The sequence below is a fragment of the Crassostrea angulata genome, chromosome 5 (assembly GCF_025612915.1).
Source record: "Crassostrea angulata isolate pt1a10 chromosome 5, ASM2561291v2, whole genome shotgun sequence".
In the NCBI taxonomy this organism is placed as follows: domain Eukaryota; kingdom Metazoa; phylum Mollusca; class Bivalvia; order Ostreida; family Ostreidae; genus Magallana; species Magallana angulata.
Window position 1 is genome coordinate 19,449,511 of NC_069115.1, and position 18,582 is coordinate 19,468,092.

The 18,582-nt window shown below is 33.5% G+C and overlaps 2 protein-coding genes across 2 annotated transcripts; both read left to right on the forward strand.

The window, feature by feature from the left end:
* The first annotated feature begins 3,197 nt into the window (after positions 1–3,197).
* LOC128186100 (ovoinhibitor-like) lies at positions 3,198–13,877 on the forward strand. The gene is made up of 10 exons (XM_052855829.1): positions 3,198–3,307; positions 3,564–3,660; positions 4,209–4,334; positions 4,973–5,095; positions 6,888–7,013; positions 10,899–11,024; positions 11,364–11,489; positions 11,899–12,045; positions 12,395–12,520; positions 13,015–13,877. The coding sequence occupies exons 1-10, from the start codon at positions 3,220–3,222 to the stop codon at positions 13,052–13,054; spliced, it is 1,125 nt and encodes a 374-aa protein (XP_052711789.1). The 5' UTR covers positions 3,198–3,219; the 3' UTR covers positions 13,055–13,877.
* A 1,028-nt stretch (positions 13,878–14,905) lies between these two features.
* On the forward strand, positions 14,906–18,022 carry LOC128186101 (serine protease inhibitor dipetalogastin-like). The gene is made up of 6 exons (XM_052855830.1): positions 14,906–15,012; positions 15,163–15,277; positions 15,673–15,798; positions 15,955–16,104; positions 16,888–17,013; positions 17,571–18,022. The coding sequence occupies exons 1-6, from the start codon at positions 14,970–14,972 to the stop codon at positions 17,608–17,610; spliced, it is 600 nt and encodes a 199-aa protein (XP_052711790.1). The 5' UTR covers positions 14,906–14,969; the 3' UTR covers positions 17,611–18,022.
* Positions 18,023–18,582: the final 560 nt, after the last annotated feature.

Sequence of the window (18,582 nt, forward strand, 5' to 3'; positions counted from 1 at the left end):
AAATTAACCCTGTGACCTTCAAAATCATTCAGCATATGCATTATAAATTACGGTTTCTACTAACAAATATTCTTATCTTAAAAAGTTCGCACCGTTTTTCAAAATCTACGATATAGCATCAAGTTATTTCATAATTCAGTTGTGAATTTTGACATGATTATGCCCTTGCAATATTGAATTTTTTAAATGACCTCAAAACCACAAATACATCTGCTTGTACCATGCGACTGCCATATCACGTGACCACTATGAACATAAAATATTGTACTGTTATATATATATATTTTAGAAATATATTGCATTTGAGTGACTGTTATTGATTTTAAAAAGGACATGCCAGTTTAACTAAAGTATACGTGTTTTCATCACAAAAATTTGCCCATATTTTTATTGACCGCCTTAACTGTACTGCGCAGTCAGGAAAGCTGAATCTTGTGTGTAAGCATCCTCAGGTAGTGTAGATACAAAGTTGTGAAAATCATGACCCCTAGGGGTAGGGTGGGGCTGCAATGGGGGGGGGGGTCCAAAATTTAACCTAGAAATATACAGAGTAAATCTTTAAAAATCTTCTTCTCAGAAACGAATCAGTCAAAAAAGCTGAATCTTGTGTTGAAGCATTCTCAGGTAGTGTAGATTCAAATTTGTAAAAATCATGTTCCCTTGGGGTAAGGTTGGTCCGCAATGGGGGGTCGAAGTTTTACATAGGAACTTATAGAGTAAATCTTTAAAAATCTTCTTCTCAGAAACTAATCAGCCAGGAAAGCTGAAACTTGTGTGAATGCATCTTCAGGTAGTGTAGATTCAAAGTTGTGAAAATCATGATCCCCAGGGTCAGGGTGGGGCCACAATGGGGGGTCAAACTTTAACAAAGGAATATATAGGGTAAATCTTTAAAAATATTCTTCTCAGAAATTAATCAGCCAGATGATTCTTAATAATTGTTAAGACTTTGGCCCCAGGACAATTTTTTGGCCTCACAAGAAGGTTCAGAGTTTGATGTACGTTTATATCCCATATATAAACTATTGATAAGGATCTTTTTGAGAACTGCAATACTCAATAATGATATGACTATAAAATCATCCTGTTAGAAAAGGGACTAAATGATTATAAAAATAAGAATATCCAAGGGAAAAATGGATTTTATTTATACAGGAACTACATGTATTATTGTACATTGTCCAGATAGTTTGTATTATGACTCCATTAAGCTGATTTTATCATACCTATTGTTCCTCAGGTGAGCGATGTGGCCCATGGGCTTCTTGTTCAAAATTATCTAGTAAACTCAGGTGACCTATTGCTATTTGTTTTCGTCCGTCGTCGTGCGTTAACAATTTTACATTTTTAGCTTCTTCTTAAAAACTACTAAACTGATTGTTACCATTTTTGGCATGAGGCATTTCTATGGTAAGAGGAATCTAAATTGTGAAATTCATGGTTCTACCAGCCCGGGGCGCCACATGTGGGACCAAATATGCACAAACAAAGCCAAATTTTCAAAAATCTCTACTCTCACACAGGTGAGGAAAAGACTGTTGCATAGTTATGATGTCCATGAAGCCCTCTACCAAAATTGTGAAATTCATTACCCCTGGGTCAGGGGTTCAGGCTCTAGGGTGGGGCCAATATGGCCATATAGGGAAAATGTATTAAATCTTAGAAAATCTTCTACTACTTTATATATTTGTTCAAAACTAAATGCATGATTATAATGTCCATAAAGCCCTCTACCTAAATTGTGAAATTCATTACCCCTGGGTCAGGGGTTCAGGCTCTAGTTTGGGGCCAATTTGGCCATATAGGTAAAATGTATTAAGTCTTAGAAAATCTTCTTTTCTAATCCCATAAGTATTTGTTCAAAACTAAATGCCTGGTTATGATGTCCATGAAGCCCTCTACCAAAATTGTGAAATTCATGACCCCTGGGTCAGGGGTTCAGTCTCTAGGGTGGGGCCAATATGGCCATCTAGTAAAATGTTTGCTGTTCACAAAATCTTTAGCTACAAAGCTGGAATTTTAACTCGAATTTATGTACTTGTATTTAAATGTGTTGGGTGTTAGGAACTGAGTAGAGTAACTTTTTGATGTTTATGACAGTGGAGCCTAGCTTTTTATTTGTTACATGCATGGAATGAATAATATTACTAATATAGTATGCGATTTGTGTAACGTAATGTTAAGAAAATTCAAACCTGATCGACGCTCGTCGTGAAACTAAATATTAGCAATTTACATGGAATCTCTTAACCGAATCGAAAATGTACTGAAGATTTTATAATTTCATGTGTTTAAAACTTATTTTAAACCCCTTACCTTGGTAATTTCAGGTAGTATCTGATGTGAATTTCATATAGTGCAAAAACTTTTAACGGCCGCAGAGGGGAATTGTAAACATACAAGTTAAAACTTATTGGTTTTAAAAAATACAGTAAATTTGCGATAAACATTGCACTTAAGTTACATTGCGACTTCATGTTTTAGATCTGAAAATCGTGTATATATATGAATCCAAGCCTTACATTACCTTTACATATTTTTAATAAATAACACAATCCTTCCAAAGTCACAGATTTTATGCCCACTCTTTGAAGTACATGTAAGTAGACAAAAAATCTTAACGTTTTTATACGGATAGATCAGTCTTGTTCTTTTATTTATATTAGTTTATATAAAAGTTAAAGATGTTAATTGATGAAATACATGAGATCAAAGGTAAAGCATCGCTGTGAAAAATCCGCTTTAGAGTTGTACATGTTAGTACAATGTTTAACGGTGTGCTTATACACAGGTCAGATAAGGGCAAAGTATGTACAGTGCGGCACATGTTTAGCTTCATATGCATATTTTTCTGTGTTTTTTTTCAACAAAAAACAAACAAACAGACGATTCCGTTCGGCGTTATCAATATTCTATTTGTCGTTTTATGATAATGACCATTTTGATTTATGCATAAGAGTATTTTTATAGCAATAACAGTATCATTAAACGATAATACATAGAACGTTTCGAGACGGCACTGACTGGCGATATTTGTCGATAAAAGTTCAGTTTGTTTGTTTATCTCATAATTTACATAATATTTAAAACATCATCAAAGCTGATTTGAATATTCAAATACCCAAACTTCCACGTTTATGATAAGGATTGGTACAAAACGGTGACGGTAGTACTAATCACGTGACCTCTGGAATTTTTCCTACGATATAACTGCTGCAAATGCTAGACAATTTGTACACCGGACCAGTACGTACAGCTGTTAAGATGTTCTTTCTCGTTTTTGCGCTTACCGCGTTCGCTCTCTCGGGTAAATATGCTAACATTCGTTAAAATAATTGTACTTATTTATTCATTTATTTATTTATTTATTTATTCATTATAATTATTTATTTGATTTTTATTTACTAATGAAAATGTTTATGTTGGTTTGTTTGTTTGGGGTTTTTTTGTTAAAGATTATCGATAATATAAATATTAATTATCTAAAACAAAGTAGTTAAATCATAGAATCTAAAAGTATAGAACGTGCTTATTATAACTTGGATATCTATTTTTGGAAATAGACGCAAAGAGTACCGGGTGTGAGTGTCCAGACGTGTTCGAACCTCTCTGTGGAAATGACGGTAAAACATATGACAACGAATGTGTGATGATTTGCGCGTGAGTAAATAATTATTTATATGTTGTGTCTTTATTTCGCTATAATTGTTTTACTGTTTGTTATGATTTCGTTTATACTTAATTTTTATTAACATCTAATATATCTTTAATTTTTCTGTATTGCATTCCTTAGGATACAGATGTAATATTGGACACCTGTCAGTATTAATGTGGATGAAAGTACTTTATAATCAAAATATGTTCACTGGCTTAGAATTTTAATTTTTACAATAATTGAACAAATATACGATTTTAATTTTATTTTATTTTTCTTTTTTTTTGGGGGGGGGGGGGGGGGGTGGGAGGGTAGACCTTGTGAAAGCTTTAGATGGATTTGGACTCAGAACTTACAGATTTGTAGCTAACGCTTAAAAAAAAGGGGGGGGGGTATTCAATTTTTTTTCTTTTTGGTTAGTTTTGAAACTAAGTACTTAATTGCAGACATTTCATTGAAAAACAAAACAGATGAAAAAATGCTTTATATGCATTTCTTTATGATAAGTTCCTTAATATTGTTGTATTAATCGCGTTGCATTTGTTCATTACAGGGGAACGTCACCCAAGTATGACGGGGCTTGTAAGGAGGAATCTGATTGCGCATGCCCACAGATTTTGAAACCCGTATGTGGCAGCGATGACAAAACTTATGATAATGACTGTCAGATGAAGTGCTCGTAAGTAAAATTTCATTACTTTTATAATCAGGATATTTTAATAAAATCCATTTTCCTTGATAAAGTAATGAAAATTAGTTATTGTATAACTGTTAAGAGTTTGCCAATTTCTGTAAATATATTATAATACTTGGGTATGCCTGAAACCTGAACTTTATTTATTTTACAACAATTGACAAACAAGTTCTACGACTTATATTAATATCTCTCGTTGGCACGGGTGTTAGCGCGAGGGGGTCATTATTGTGGGAAGAAGCCGGAGTACCCGGAGAAAACCCACGTGTCCAAGCGGGCGACCGCCATACCCTATCACATACAACCACTGTCCATCACGGGGATCGAACTCGGGTCTCAGCGGTGAGAAGCGAGTGCATTGTCCACTACGCCACTTGGATATACCAACCATTATAAATGATTTGAGACGCTTTTGTGAATATATCGTGTTAAGAAAGGGTATTGTTTTATATGTATGAAGGTTTTGTGTATTAACATACTCAGCATAAATCTACTTTACTTTGCTTATTAAATTTATGGGGAGACCACAACAAAAAGGTGGAAGAAACCAAAACGTATAATTAATTATAAAATTCATTTTTCATAAATGTATAACCTTCAGTAGAAAATAATTTTCTCTGTAGCGGAATGTCAAAAGCTTACGACGGAGAATGTGTAAAATCGGAATGCGCATGCCCAATGGTGATTAACAGAGTCTGTGGAACCGACGGAAACACCTACGATAATGAATGCCAACTCCGATGTGCGTAAGTAGAAGGCCAGACTACTTTCCTAATCAAGTTATGTACATTTATTTAAGCATTTAATTTAGTCAATTTAGCAACAATTAGCCAATTAAACAAGCATTCTGAGAGTATTGCATAAGCAATACACGTCCCCCTACCGGTTTGTATTATTCTATGAAAGCTTCCAACCATTTCAGAGCTATTGTAAACGAGATGTCATGCTTTAATCAGAGATAAAAGAACAGAGGAAATTAAAACTATATAGTTGATATAGAAATTAATTAGGAAATAGGTAAAATAATACTCTTTATTTCATCTCCTGTAATTTCGCCAAGTCTATTCTGTATTCGCTGGTAAAAAATTTGTGAAAACAATGCACTGTTATGCACAATATCATTTCTTACCGTCTTCTGTACCCCGAATCAAACCAAACAGTTAAACAGCCCAACCCGACAACGAACCCGATTGTAATAATAATACAAAAAAACCCTGCCAATTAAATTTACAACACAATTCTTGACACTATTTTATAGAGAATTTATTTGTTTGTTAGAAATGATAAAAGGAATGGTACAGGAAAAGGAATGGTTCAAGTAACGCACGATATTATTACTGACTACATACTGACCTCGTTTATTCAGTTACACACCGAACCCGATAACGAACCCGAACATTAAAAAATTGGAATATAAAAAATTAATTTTCTCGAAAATATATCAATCAGACGCTACAAAAGTGTAAACTTGATCTGTAGTTTGACATTTTGAAGCTGTTCAGCAAGTTTCATATTATTCCTCAAATGCATAAAGAAAAAAATTGTGGAAAACTGAAGTGGGACAGACAGACGGACTGACGGACGGACAGACAGACGGACGGACGGACGGACGGACGGACAGACGGACTGACGGACGCAGAGGAAAGCTATAGTCCCCTCCGGTGAAACCGGTAGGGGACTAATAAAGCATTCCCTCGTTAAATACTAGTAATAAAGTATTCCCTCGTTAAATAATAAGCTTATATTGGATTCGTTGGGGTCCTGCTCTGCGTTTACCTTATACTAATCAATCTATTTGTCTGTCTGTCATCTGTTTATCTGGCTGTCCGTCTGTTTGTCAGTCTGTCAGTCCGAGATAACTTATCCCGAAAGTGCAGCACCCCTTGACTATATACTTGTTTTTGTTTCACCAACAGAGTGCCTTTATGTACAGGGTGCTTAGTTACTTTGAACCAAGTTTCTTTGTCAAATGTGAACTTTAGAATATAACGGAATTATGTGACAAATCGTTGTCCGGATCATCTGATCATCTATTCTCATCCATTTGACCTATTTAACCCATACTTCCTCTAGAGTGCCTGTGATCAAAAAAATGAATAATTTATTAACCTTTAACAAAATTTCTACATTTGTTAGCCCATTTTGGAAAACAAATCTTTGTCTGCACGTTTTTATTATACAATTTCTTCTGGACCTATCTAGCTCATTCTTACATGTAAATAGGCTTAAATATCAGCTTTTAGGAAACTGATATACAGAGACCTCGAACCAGTTTTCTTATTCAAATGTGAAGATATACCAGAGCTCTTGATTCATTTTTAAATCATTATTTTTCTCTCATTGGCCAAATCTTTTTAAGATTAAAGCAAACGAATCCCGCTAGAAATGGGAAGGGGGGGGGAGGGGGGCTACACGGAGCTTTTAGTTCAAAGCAAAGAGGTCCCTTTGAGATAGTCACTGTCCAAATGATGTATTATTTGATATTTGTTGTTTTTTATTTGATATCTTTTGTTGATTAATTTGATGTTATTTTGCTAGTGGGACAACAAAAGAACATGTTGGAGAGTGTGGCTTGAAATTCGTATGTGCCTGTCCAGAAACGGTCAATAAGGTTTGCGGTAATGATGGAAAGACCTACGATAATGATTGTCTTCTAGAATGCACGTGAGTCAAGTTATACACCATATTTTAAAGATACCTCGTGATAACCGTGTAGATAAAAGACATCAAATTGTATTTCAACATGACCGTTTTCATATTTTACGAAGCCGAATCTTATCATTTTTCCCTCCGAGTTGATATTTTGGTGAATTAATTTTTTGCAGGTGTTTTACTATTATATCATTTACTTGAAATTAAAAGAAAGCATACATTTGACGCCCAAGCTACAAATTAACAGAATCAAATCTATCTTTTAAAAAAATATAAAACAATTATGTTGATGTTGCTTTGAATTCTTATATTCTATATAAATTTCCTCGACCGCCTGGGAAAGGCGAGAGAATCATATCTTTTCGTCGGCTTCGTGCTTTTTTCAGACCTGAAAAACAATTGGTTTGCTTTTTTTCTATGAAACAGCCGAAGAAAAATGTTCTAAAATAACAATTTTTAAACACATGAATGTTTCAGATAATGCTGATTTGGAATAAAAATACCATTATAAGAACGTTATAACGTAGCTCCTTTAAATATACGAAAATAAAAATCTGCGCAGTCATGCGCACTAGAATTTACTCGAACTTGTTTAATCAGTAGTCTTGCTAAAATAATTAACTGCCGTTTTATCATATTGTGATACACTGTTATATATGTACAATGTATTGTGAAAGAAATGTATCAAGTTACGGTAACAGTTAATCTCATTGTTTGTTTGTGGGGTTTTTTTTTTTTTTTGGGGGGTGGGGGGGGGGTGGGGTTGTTTTTAGCTCACCTGAGCTGAAAGCTCAAGTGAGCTATTCTGATCACTTTTTGTCCGTCGTCCGTCTGTCCGTCCGTCCGTCCGTCCGTCTGTCCGTCCGTCTGTCTGTCCGTCTGTAAACTTTTTACATTTTGAACTTCTTCTCTAAAACCGCTTATCCAATTTCAACCAAATTTGGCACAAAGCATCCTTATGGGAGGGCGAATATAAATTGCAGAAATAAAAGTCCGATCTGTATTCAAAGCGGAGAAAACCTTGAAACTGTAGAAAAAGGGGGGTGCATTTTTAAAAATCTTCTTCTCAAGAACTACTGATTCCAATTCAACGTAGTTTAGCATAAATTATCCTTATGGGAAGGAAAATATAAATTGCAAAAATTAAGGTCTAATTCTGTTTCAAATCTGAGTTATTACGAAAATAATAAAATAGGAAAGGCGTGTTTCAGCTTCGGATTCGGCATCCGGTAAAATGGGTAGACAAGACTTGGCCTGGGCAAAACAAAAGATTGACAGTTATTAATCTGCCAATCTCATTAAAATTTCAGGATATTTGATGGACCAGTATATTTGCATTTGCTGTAAATATCGCTGCAAAATAATGCGCATTTGGAATTGACGATTGCCGATCTGCCCCGGCATTTATTTTGCCACGGCCCGGGTTTGCGTACCCATTTTACCAAGACTCGTATTCCATACTTCTAAAACGAGGTTCTTTGTTTAAAGCAGCCATGACATTATACGAAAAAGGGTCGATCTGACTATGATGAAATTGCTTGTTGTGCAACAGTTCGCGTATGAAGGGAAATTTTTGAAACATGAAAAATATATTGGTGCCGATTTTGTGAAGTAAATTGAGGCTAAATATTTCAATGCGTTGACAGTTTTCACACATGACGTTGATGTTAGCTTGTTCTGATTTTCGTTTCGTTTTCATTATTTATGCTTTGTAACCTGGAAACTGTCGTCTGTATTTCGTGATTTTTACGTATCAAATCAAACAGAGACTTCGGTAAATCAAACAGTTACGTTAACTGTTTACCTGCGCAAATTAAGCAAAATCTGATGTAGGAGTACTGAAATACAATTCATTCTATCGGTAATTCGGCATTATCTTTTGCGTAATGGTAGATTAATGCAATAGGTTTTTGTTGAGATGCTCGGCATTTTCTCTAGTTTATTCAGTTTAAATAAAGTTTGATATCGCTTACGGAAATATGTAGGTATATACATGTATATATATATGATTCATTTCGAAAAAATAAATTGTGTTCTTTATTTGTTATACATGTAGTGCATGTTTCTTGTGTTTAATTGTTTACAATTTCTATTTACTAACCATATTTGAGTGTTAAGCTTCGAATTATAAGCAAGATACAGAGATTTGCTCACAATTCTATGTTTGTACACGGATCTTAAAAACTAAAGATTAAATCAAAGTACTGATAGCACTGAAAAGCGCTAACCCAGCTTCTGTATGTATTTAACAGATATATGTATATAGCATTTCAGCTTCTGTATACGCACTATATTTCCTCATCACTGCATGACAGTCCCTGCAATGGTGTATGTAAGCCCCGTACATTAATTTCACAATAGCCCGTAAATTAGATTCACAATAGCCCGTGCAGTTATGTGCATAAACCCCTGAAACTGGTTCCCTAACCAGTTTAAATGATGTATACTTTTGCTTATAGGGGGCGGTTATTCGATGCACCGGAAGTTGAAGTCTAACCACAATAAACCGCTGAGCTATGCTTAGCGCTTTAAAAATTAAAAAAAATTGTCAATATTTATTACGAAAATTTTCAAAATCTTTTCTTATTGAATTGTAAACTTAACCTTTTTAGCTCACCTGAGGATGGGGCCACAATGGGGGGTCGAAGTTTAACAAATGAATATATAGATTAAATCTTTAGAAATCCTCTTCTCAGAAACTAATCGGCCAGGAAAGCTGAAACTTGTGTGGAAGCATCCTCAGGTAGTGTAGATTCAAAGATGTGAAAATGATGACCCCTGGGGGTAGGGTGGGGCCACAATGGAGGGTCGAAGTTTAACATATGAATATAAAAAGTAAATCTTTAAAAATCTTCTTATCAGAAACTAATTGGCCAGGAAAGCTGACACTTGTGTGGATGCATGCTTATGTAGTGAAAATTCAAATATGTGAAAATCATGACCCCCGGGGGTAGGGTGGGGCCACAATGGGAGATCGAAGTTTAACATAGGAATATATACAGTAAATCTTTAAAAATCTTTTTCTCAGAAACTAATTCGCCGGCAAAGCTAAAACTTGTGTGGAAGCGTCCTCAGGTAGTGTAGATTCAAATTTGTGAAAATCATGACCCCTGGGGGTGGGTTTGGGCCACAATGGGAGGTCGATGTTTACATAGGAATAAACAGAGTCATCTTTAAAAATCTTCTTCTCAGAAACTAATCAGCCAGGAAAGCTGGAACTTGTGTGAAAGCATCCTCAGGTAGTGTAGATTCAAAGTTGTGAAAATAATGATCCCCAGGGGGTAGGATGGGGCCACAATGGGGGGGGGGGTCAAAGTTTAACAAAGGAATATATAGGTTAAATCTTTAAAAATCTTCTCAGAAACTAATCAGCCAGATGATTCTTTATAATTGTTAAGACTTTGGCCCCAGGACAATTCTTTGGCCTCACGAGAAGGTTAAGAGTTTGATGTACGTTTATATCCCATATCTAAACTATTGTTAGGGATCTTTTTTAGAACTGCAATACTCAACATCTGATATGACTATAAAATCATCCTGTTAGAAAAGGGACTAATGATTATAAACATAAGAATATCCAGGGGAAAATGGATTTTATTTATACAGGATTTACATGAATTATTGTACATTGTCCAGATAGTTTGTATTATGACTCCATTGAGCTGATTTTATCATACCTATTGTTCCTCAGGTGAGCGATGTGGCCCATGGGCCTCTTGTTGTTTTTTGGTTTTTTTTGCGAGAACTTATGACACAAACTGAAAATGTTTCTTGCCTCCTTAAGAAAGAAGTAAACAATTTCAAACACGGTTTAATAAATCAACATCATTTATAGTTAAGGTTAAATTTATTAATTTTTAAACTTTAAATGTAACACTATTTTGACATGCTTCACAGTGGATGGACAAAGAACCATGACGGTGTGTGTGAAACTCATCAGATGTGCAGGTGCCCCAAAATCTCTCTTCCGGTTTGCGGACAAGATGAGAAGACTTACGAAAACGAGTGTCTCCTTAATTGCAAGTACGTGTCACTTAACTTTTTCGTATATCTTGAGAAATGTTGATACAGGTAATCAGGGAGCAGTTTTTCGACAGGAAGTGTAATACTGCTGCATTTCCATGCCAACATTTCACGCGGCCATGGTGTCAACATTTTATGAAATTAATATAAATAATATCTTTTATAAAAAATGCAGATATTTGTTTTGTTATTTCACTATTGCCCCCCCCCCCCCCCCAACAAAAAAAATAACTAGTACATTCAAATAATATGGCTAACCGTTTTCCCATAATATTATGTGAAATTCATAGTTATGAAATGTGAAATTTTCAAAAGCAATAAAATGATTTTGTGTTCCAGTGGTGCTGCTAAATTACATAATGGCGAATGCAATAAGCAGCCGGATTGTGGATGCCCATTTACTTTAAATAAAGTGTGTGGAAAGGACGACAAGACTTATGACAATGAGTGTATGTTGAACTGTGCGTAAGTATTTTATATTTCTCATTGGACTTTTACTTTAATAAATATTAATGGTTTACCCTGTACCGAGGAATGCCTATAGGGAAATAGTTTTAACACATTTGCATTTATTGCGCTTTAAACAAAGTAGTGGGTTGTGTCTCATTTGAGAGTTGTTAGAAATGATCCGATATTTATATACAAGGCTACCAGAAAGAAGCAAACGATCCTCGTTTTTCAAAATTTGAGCAAGTATGTAGTATTTATGGGGAATCTAGGGATTACGCCCCTTCAAGTACTCGTATACATGAACCTTATGATTAGTGTATAGTATATACAATAAATTTATAAAACTTTGGTATATAAAAAAATGATTAAAATAAACCTTTGGATTGTGGCGTCCCTACAGTTAATGATGTTCCACCTTCTGTAGATCTGTGGGTAAGGCATACGAGGGTGAGTGTCTGAAGGCGGAGTTGGCCGCTCCCGTGGAGCCGGTGTGTATGTGTAACAACATGTACTTCCCCGTCTGTGGTGATGATGGGATGACGTACGCCAATGAGTGCCTCATGACTTGCCAGTAAGTCATGTCTAGTTTCATAAAAAAATGTATAATTTTTTTTTTATTTATTACTTTGTTTACTTTTGAAAATGTATAAAACGAAAAGTTTATGTAAACAATGTGCTTACCTGATAAGAGGTTTCACTTTTGTAAATGAATATATCTTTTTTTAATTTATTTATTCTGTTGCATATTTTGCAACTTAAAACATTATACAAAAGTTCACATTTTGTCATGGTTGTATGTATTTTGTTCTAGTCTTTTTGTCATTTATCTAAAATGAAGTTGATTTTGAAAAAAAAATATATGTTATGATATGATAGTATATAGATTATGATGATTATGTGATATGTACTTATACTTCTAGTAAAGCTGAGCTTGCCTATGAGGGGGAGTGCGAGGCCTCGCCCTCCTGCCACTGTCCCCACATTTACAACCCTGTGTGTGGGAATGACGGCGAGACATACGACAACAGCTGTCTCATGGGATGCAAGTAAGTAACATCAAAATGACGTCACATATCATCCTCGGTTACATCAAAATGACGTCACATATCAGCCTCATACTCATTGTTATTCATAATCAATTTAATCAAACTAACATATCAACTACTATTTCTATTGTAAATCGTTACTTCTTGGCAGCACTAAGGGTATCATTTTGCATGTTATGAAACTTCAACGTAACAAATACTTCAGAAGTATAATATTACAAGGACGTTTAATAAACTGAGAGTGGGATAAGGTCTACATTTTTGTTGCATTTCAAAATATATCATTGTAAATAAATACCATTTTCCAACAACTTTCCTACATTCATAACACTCCTATACTAATTACCAATCTATATCTTAACGTAGTAAAATTCAGAACTCGAAATTATTTACATGTAACAAAATATATCATTCAATATTTACTGACTTTCATATTTTCAGTAGTTGTAGATATTTTCATTCATTTTGGATATAAACTGTATATTTTTTTATAGTGATGTGAAAGAAGCCTATCCTGGGGCGTGCAAAAGCTAGTTGTCCAGTTCACCAGCAGGGGCATGTCTAAAGACTCATTCTTTCGCAGCTGCAATAAACACATGTTCCGGATCTCTTTCAAGTGACATAATAAAATTAAAAATCTCTATAATATATTACCGTTGTAATTGTGAATGTTAATTATTCATTGTTCTTCTTCTCATATTACAAATTAACTTTATTATTAACAATAAATGTGCAAAACCTGCAATTGAATGTACTGTTCATTTAATTTAACAAATTTTAACATTGTATGAACTTTGAACCTTTTAAAATGATTTTAACGTGTGTCATTTGTATTTGTTTTAGCAAATTTAATTTTTTAATTATATCATTGATTTGCTTATTAAATATCTCTAAACATCACTCTGATTTGTTTTTTGATTTTTTTCAATTGCGATGGTTTTTATATGATTCGTTAAGGATTCATTAGAATTTCTTGATATGTTAGTCCATTTACTACATTTAAAAGAGATCTTTTTTTTTTCATATAGTTTCATTCGTGTACAAAATTAAGTTATGACAAAGCTGTTATTAATATCCTTTAGAAATTTCGTCTCCTCAATTGTTAGTGTTGTTTTCATTTGATATATAAAATATTCAAATTGTTCACTTTATATTGCCGAAATTACTGCAATATAAATAAAATTTATTTACAGTATCTCAACAGTGCAGAATTTACAATATTTTAAACTCCCAATTTTGATTGCTTTTTAACTTCCAAATACTTTAGAGGCTTTGAACATGATTTATTGTCTATTTTATTCCATGCGGAAACATTCTTTGACTGTTGAATGATTTAGTAAACAAACTACGAAAAGTTTATTAGTTTTCTCGTTATCTTTTTTCCCCGTAGCTAGGTACACGATTTGAAAAGTCGAAAAGTTGTCAACCAATATTTCTTGTTAATGTATTATCGTTTTTTTAAACCCCCTGTATGACGTAACTCGTAAAGTTGGTGTTTTGCTAACAAGAAAAATAAACTCGTCTTTATTAAAAAGAAAAAAAACATCAAAATATTTATTAAATAAAAACTGAAATTGAAAAAGGTATAGTTGTTGTTTTTCATTTATGATTTTATTATTTTTACAGGAAATGGAAAAAATAAAAATGTTTTTATTTTTCCTAGCAGAACCACCAGACATGCAAGAGTACTCGTTTTGAAAAAATGGGTAGACTATAGATAAGGTTTTAACATTGTGTATAAAAAAAATGTTTTATCATGCGCCCTCCAATAACTTTTTTTTTTGACTTTATTTTCTTTTTTTTAATTTCAATTTCAATTCATTTATTCTGTTTTTTATCACCTATTTTCTGTTTGTTTGTTTACGTTATCTAACGTTAGTTAGTTATCAAAAGAAAACTTTTTTTTAATTGCAGAAAAATCCAAACACAATGATCATAATTCTTGTCTATTTGTCTATCAATGTGTATGAAATGAATGCACTTAATTAGGCATAATGTTGATTTTAAGAAGCATAATGTTCCTTATATTGACCAATAAACGGCAGATGGAACATTGACGCTGTAATTAACAAGCTGGTACATGTAGTTTTACCGATAAAATACACAATGATTATCATTCCTGTTTATTTGTTTATCGATATGTATGAAATGAATGCATTTTGATAAGGCATATTGTTGATTTTAAGAACTATTATATTCGTTATATTGACCAATGCATTTACGATGTAACAAGCTGGTTCATGTAGCTTTATCGATAAAATATCACTTTGTTTATCTGTCCCACATTTCCTTATTACATAACTTTAAATAAAAAAAAATATTTATGATATCACGGGACGTTTATCATCGCATGCACCACGTGACATTAAAATTTGCATCTCAATATAAAACAAACCCTAAACCTGGTCCACGATTCAGAGACATTTTCTTGATCAGAAAGATTGCAGACATGTTTCGTATCATCATTGTTCTAGCAAGCGTTGCCTTCTCAGGTAAATACATTTATACTTTTTATTCTCCAACAGGCTATTTTGATATCCTTTGTAGGATATTTGCAAAAACAATGATATTTATATTAATGAAGGAACCCAGTATTTCATTATCTCTTGTGTATATCGTAAGATGTCATTTTTTGGTTGTACATGTTATATTAAATATAGAATCAAAGAGTACGGGATGTGCCTGCCCCAAAATCTACATTCCTCTATGTGGAGAAGATGGAGTAACTTATGACAACGAATGCACAATGAACTGCACGTAAGCAAAGATATTTGTTCACAACATTTTTTTTCTTCAAATATTTGTTTGGTTTTTCTTTCAATTGATTTCATGATATCAATTTAATACATAGAAAAAATCCACATATTGCATGGGATTTCAGACACTGTTAGGAAATTGTTAAAAAAGAAGAAGAAAGAATCACATGATGAACATGTGCAATTTAGTCATCTGAATATTAACTGTAAGGCTTGGAAATGTGACTGAACAACAGAGCTATGCCGTTAAATCTCTTTTCAGTTAAATCTCAGTCATATTTCAATTGACTGAATGGGACAGGCTCATCTTGTGGATTTCTTTTACAAATTGCCAACAATGCATGGAATTCCAATATTATTATTTTTTTATGAAAATGATCATTTGCTTATTGAAAGAGGGGCTACAAAACTACATGACGGAAGCTGTGAATCCCCTACCGCCTGTCCTTGTCCACTGACCTACATTCCAGTGTGTGGGGATGACGGAAAGACCTACGATAATGAATGTCTGTTAAAATGCGCGTGAGTTAGATGACGCGAATCTCTATTTATGACTCGTTTTACGAGTATTATTTTGATATAAATCTATATGAATGAAAAAAAAAAGATCTTTATAAAAATTTAAATTTCACGGTTTTTTAATATTTTTAATGTCAGTAATTATGATTTTCATTGTAGCAGCTCCGTGGGTATGGCATACAAGGGAGAGTGTCAAGAAGCAAAGTTAGCTGCGCCCGTCGAGCCGGTGTGTACTTGTAACAAAATGTACTTCCCTGTGTGTGGTAGTGACGGGGTGACGTACAACAACGAGTGTCTGATGACCTGCCAGTAAGTCATACGAAGTATTGTAGAAACTAAGAAAAAAAATAATATTACTTTTCATACAAGTAATACAGTAAAACTCGTTTCGTACGAACACGGATATAGCGAATTCTCGGACAATGCGAAGTTTTTTTTTAATCCTCGGTGAAATTATTAACAAATCTTTGCAAAATTTTACGGTTATAAGGAATTCGGATATAACGAATTTTCGGATATAGCGAACTGATTTTGAGTCCCGTAGAGGTGAATAATTTTATAACGGAATTTAACACCTTTATAACGAATTTCTTTACAGTTTAAAAAGGTTTGTTCTATCATTTAACAAAATAGTTTGAATGAATTTATTTTCATATGATTTTTGTTTTCAATTCACAATCCGATTATTAAAGGTATCAACGTAATGTATTTTTATTTAAGTCTCAATTAGAAAAAAATATTGTCTAGTGAAAGAAACACTGTCATGTATATAGTGAATTCGCTGTAGATATTATTACGAATTCGTTATACGGATTCAATAACGAATTACAGATATAACGAAGTAATTCCATTGGTCCCTAGGACTTTGCTATAACCGAGTTTTACTGTAACAAGAGGAAATATAAGGGTTTCATTTATTTACTGGAAAAAAGCATTAAATCGTTGATTTTTGTTGTTTATCATAGAAATTATTTTTTATCATTATAGATGATTCATTTTTCTGCACTTCAATAATACTTTCGGCTTCTTTTTTGGAGAAATATTTTATATCATTAATAAAAAGGTAAAAAGCTAATACTCTTCCTATTTCAGCGGCGCTGTAAAGTCACATGATGGCGAGTGTATAAGAATGGCAGATTGCGCATGCCAGCGAATCATGAATCCAGTTTGCGGGAAAGACGGCAAAACCTACAACAATGAATGCTTGATGAACTGCGCGTGAGTTCACAAAAAATCAAATATTCACTTTCGTGTCTTTCCCCTACCATTATAAGAAGCTGTTAAAGGTATCATAGCATCTGATATTAGGCTGTTGATGGCTTGTCCAGCAGAGCCCTAAGAGCTCAAGTCTACTTGTAACAACAAAATACATGTATAAACTTCAGTAAAGGAGTGGTGAATTTTCCTAAAATGTATTCTTTCATTACAGTGCTCATTTTTGAAGGCAATGCTAAAAATTTCAAACACACTATGATTTTTGTTTTATTTTTATTGTTTAGTCAGAATTAATGTAGCTCTGGGAGTCAACTGAAAATGATTTTTTAAGGAATATTTTGAAAGAATGTAATACTTGAATAATTAGCATCAATAATTAAGTTTAATTGAATCAAGTTTATTTATTTATGCCTTTGTTTTATTTTTACCTTAATATCCAACAAACACCGACACTTTTTTACATTGGGATTGAATCAAGTGTACTTGGCTATGATGAAGTATATAGATGCTGGTAGATGTACATGTGGGTTTTTTTCTGAACTGTAATTTTCTTGTTATAGGAATGTGATAGAAGACTACCCTGGGGCCTGCAAAATATAGTCCATAGACAGAGAGACGCATATACAATATTTCCTGCTTAAGTTTCTGTTGCTTGTTTAACCAGAAAATTTATTTAACTTAATTGAAAACATGTAAATGTACCTATATTTTCCATTATAATACGATCAACAATATGCTTGAAACTGGATTTTGAAATTAATGATCTCTTAAAGACTATACTGGACATCAGTGTATGAAAAAATATGTCCTTTGATTTCCTTGGATACTATTTTATCCTAAACTTCTGTTTGTGCATGTATCTAATGTTTTCTTGATTTTATGATTATGATGAAATAAAACTAATCCTTGGTTTGCATCAGAAACTTTTTTGAAGTAATGTTGATGACTGAATAATACTTATCCTTGGTTTGTATATACTACTGATGATTAAATAAAACTTATCTAGAAAGCTTATGTATATATTTTTATTTCTAATCGTTAACAACCCCATACATATATCTCAAGTTGAAAAATAACAGAAATATCACGACTTGGTAGCATTTTATATTCACACTCGTTTCACTTTAGAGAGAGAGAGAGAAGGAGAGAGAGAGAGAAGAAACAATCGTTTGTTTTCAATGAGGTGCCACCTGGGAACGATGACAACATCAGAAATCGCTATACCGTTGGTGTCATCTGTTTTTCTTATTTCCTCACATATCCTCCTATATCTGAAAACTTAAATAAATTACACGTAGCATGCTGAGTCATATGATAATGAAAAAAACATTTGTCACTCGCTACGTACGACAAGTTGATCAGGAAATGTGCACTGCCACAATGATCATGAACGCGGCATCGTTTTCAAAATAAAACGGGGCCTCTTCCCAATTAAAGCGAAAACCAGTTTACAACTTCATCAAAAAGAGTTACAACTGCATATACATGTAAAGAAGTCATCACACAATATAATGAACTGAACACATCATATAAAGGCTTACATCGGTTGTTCGGAAATTATTGGGACAACAT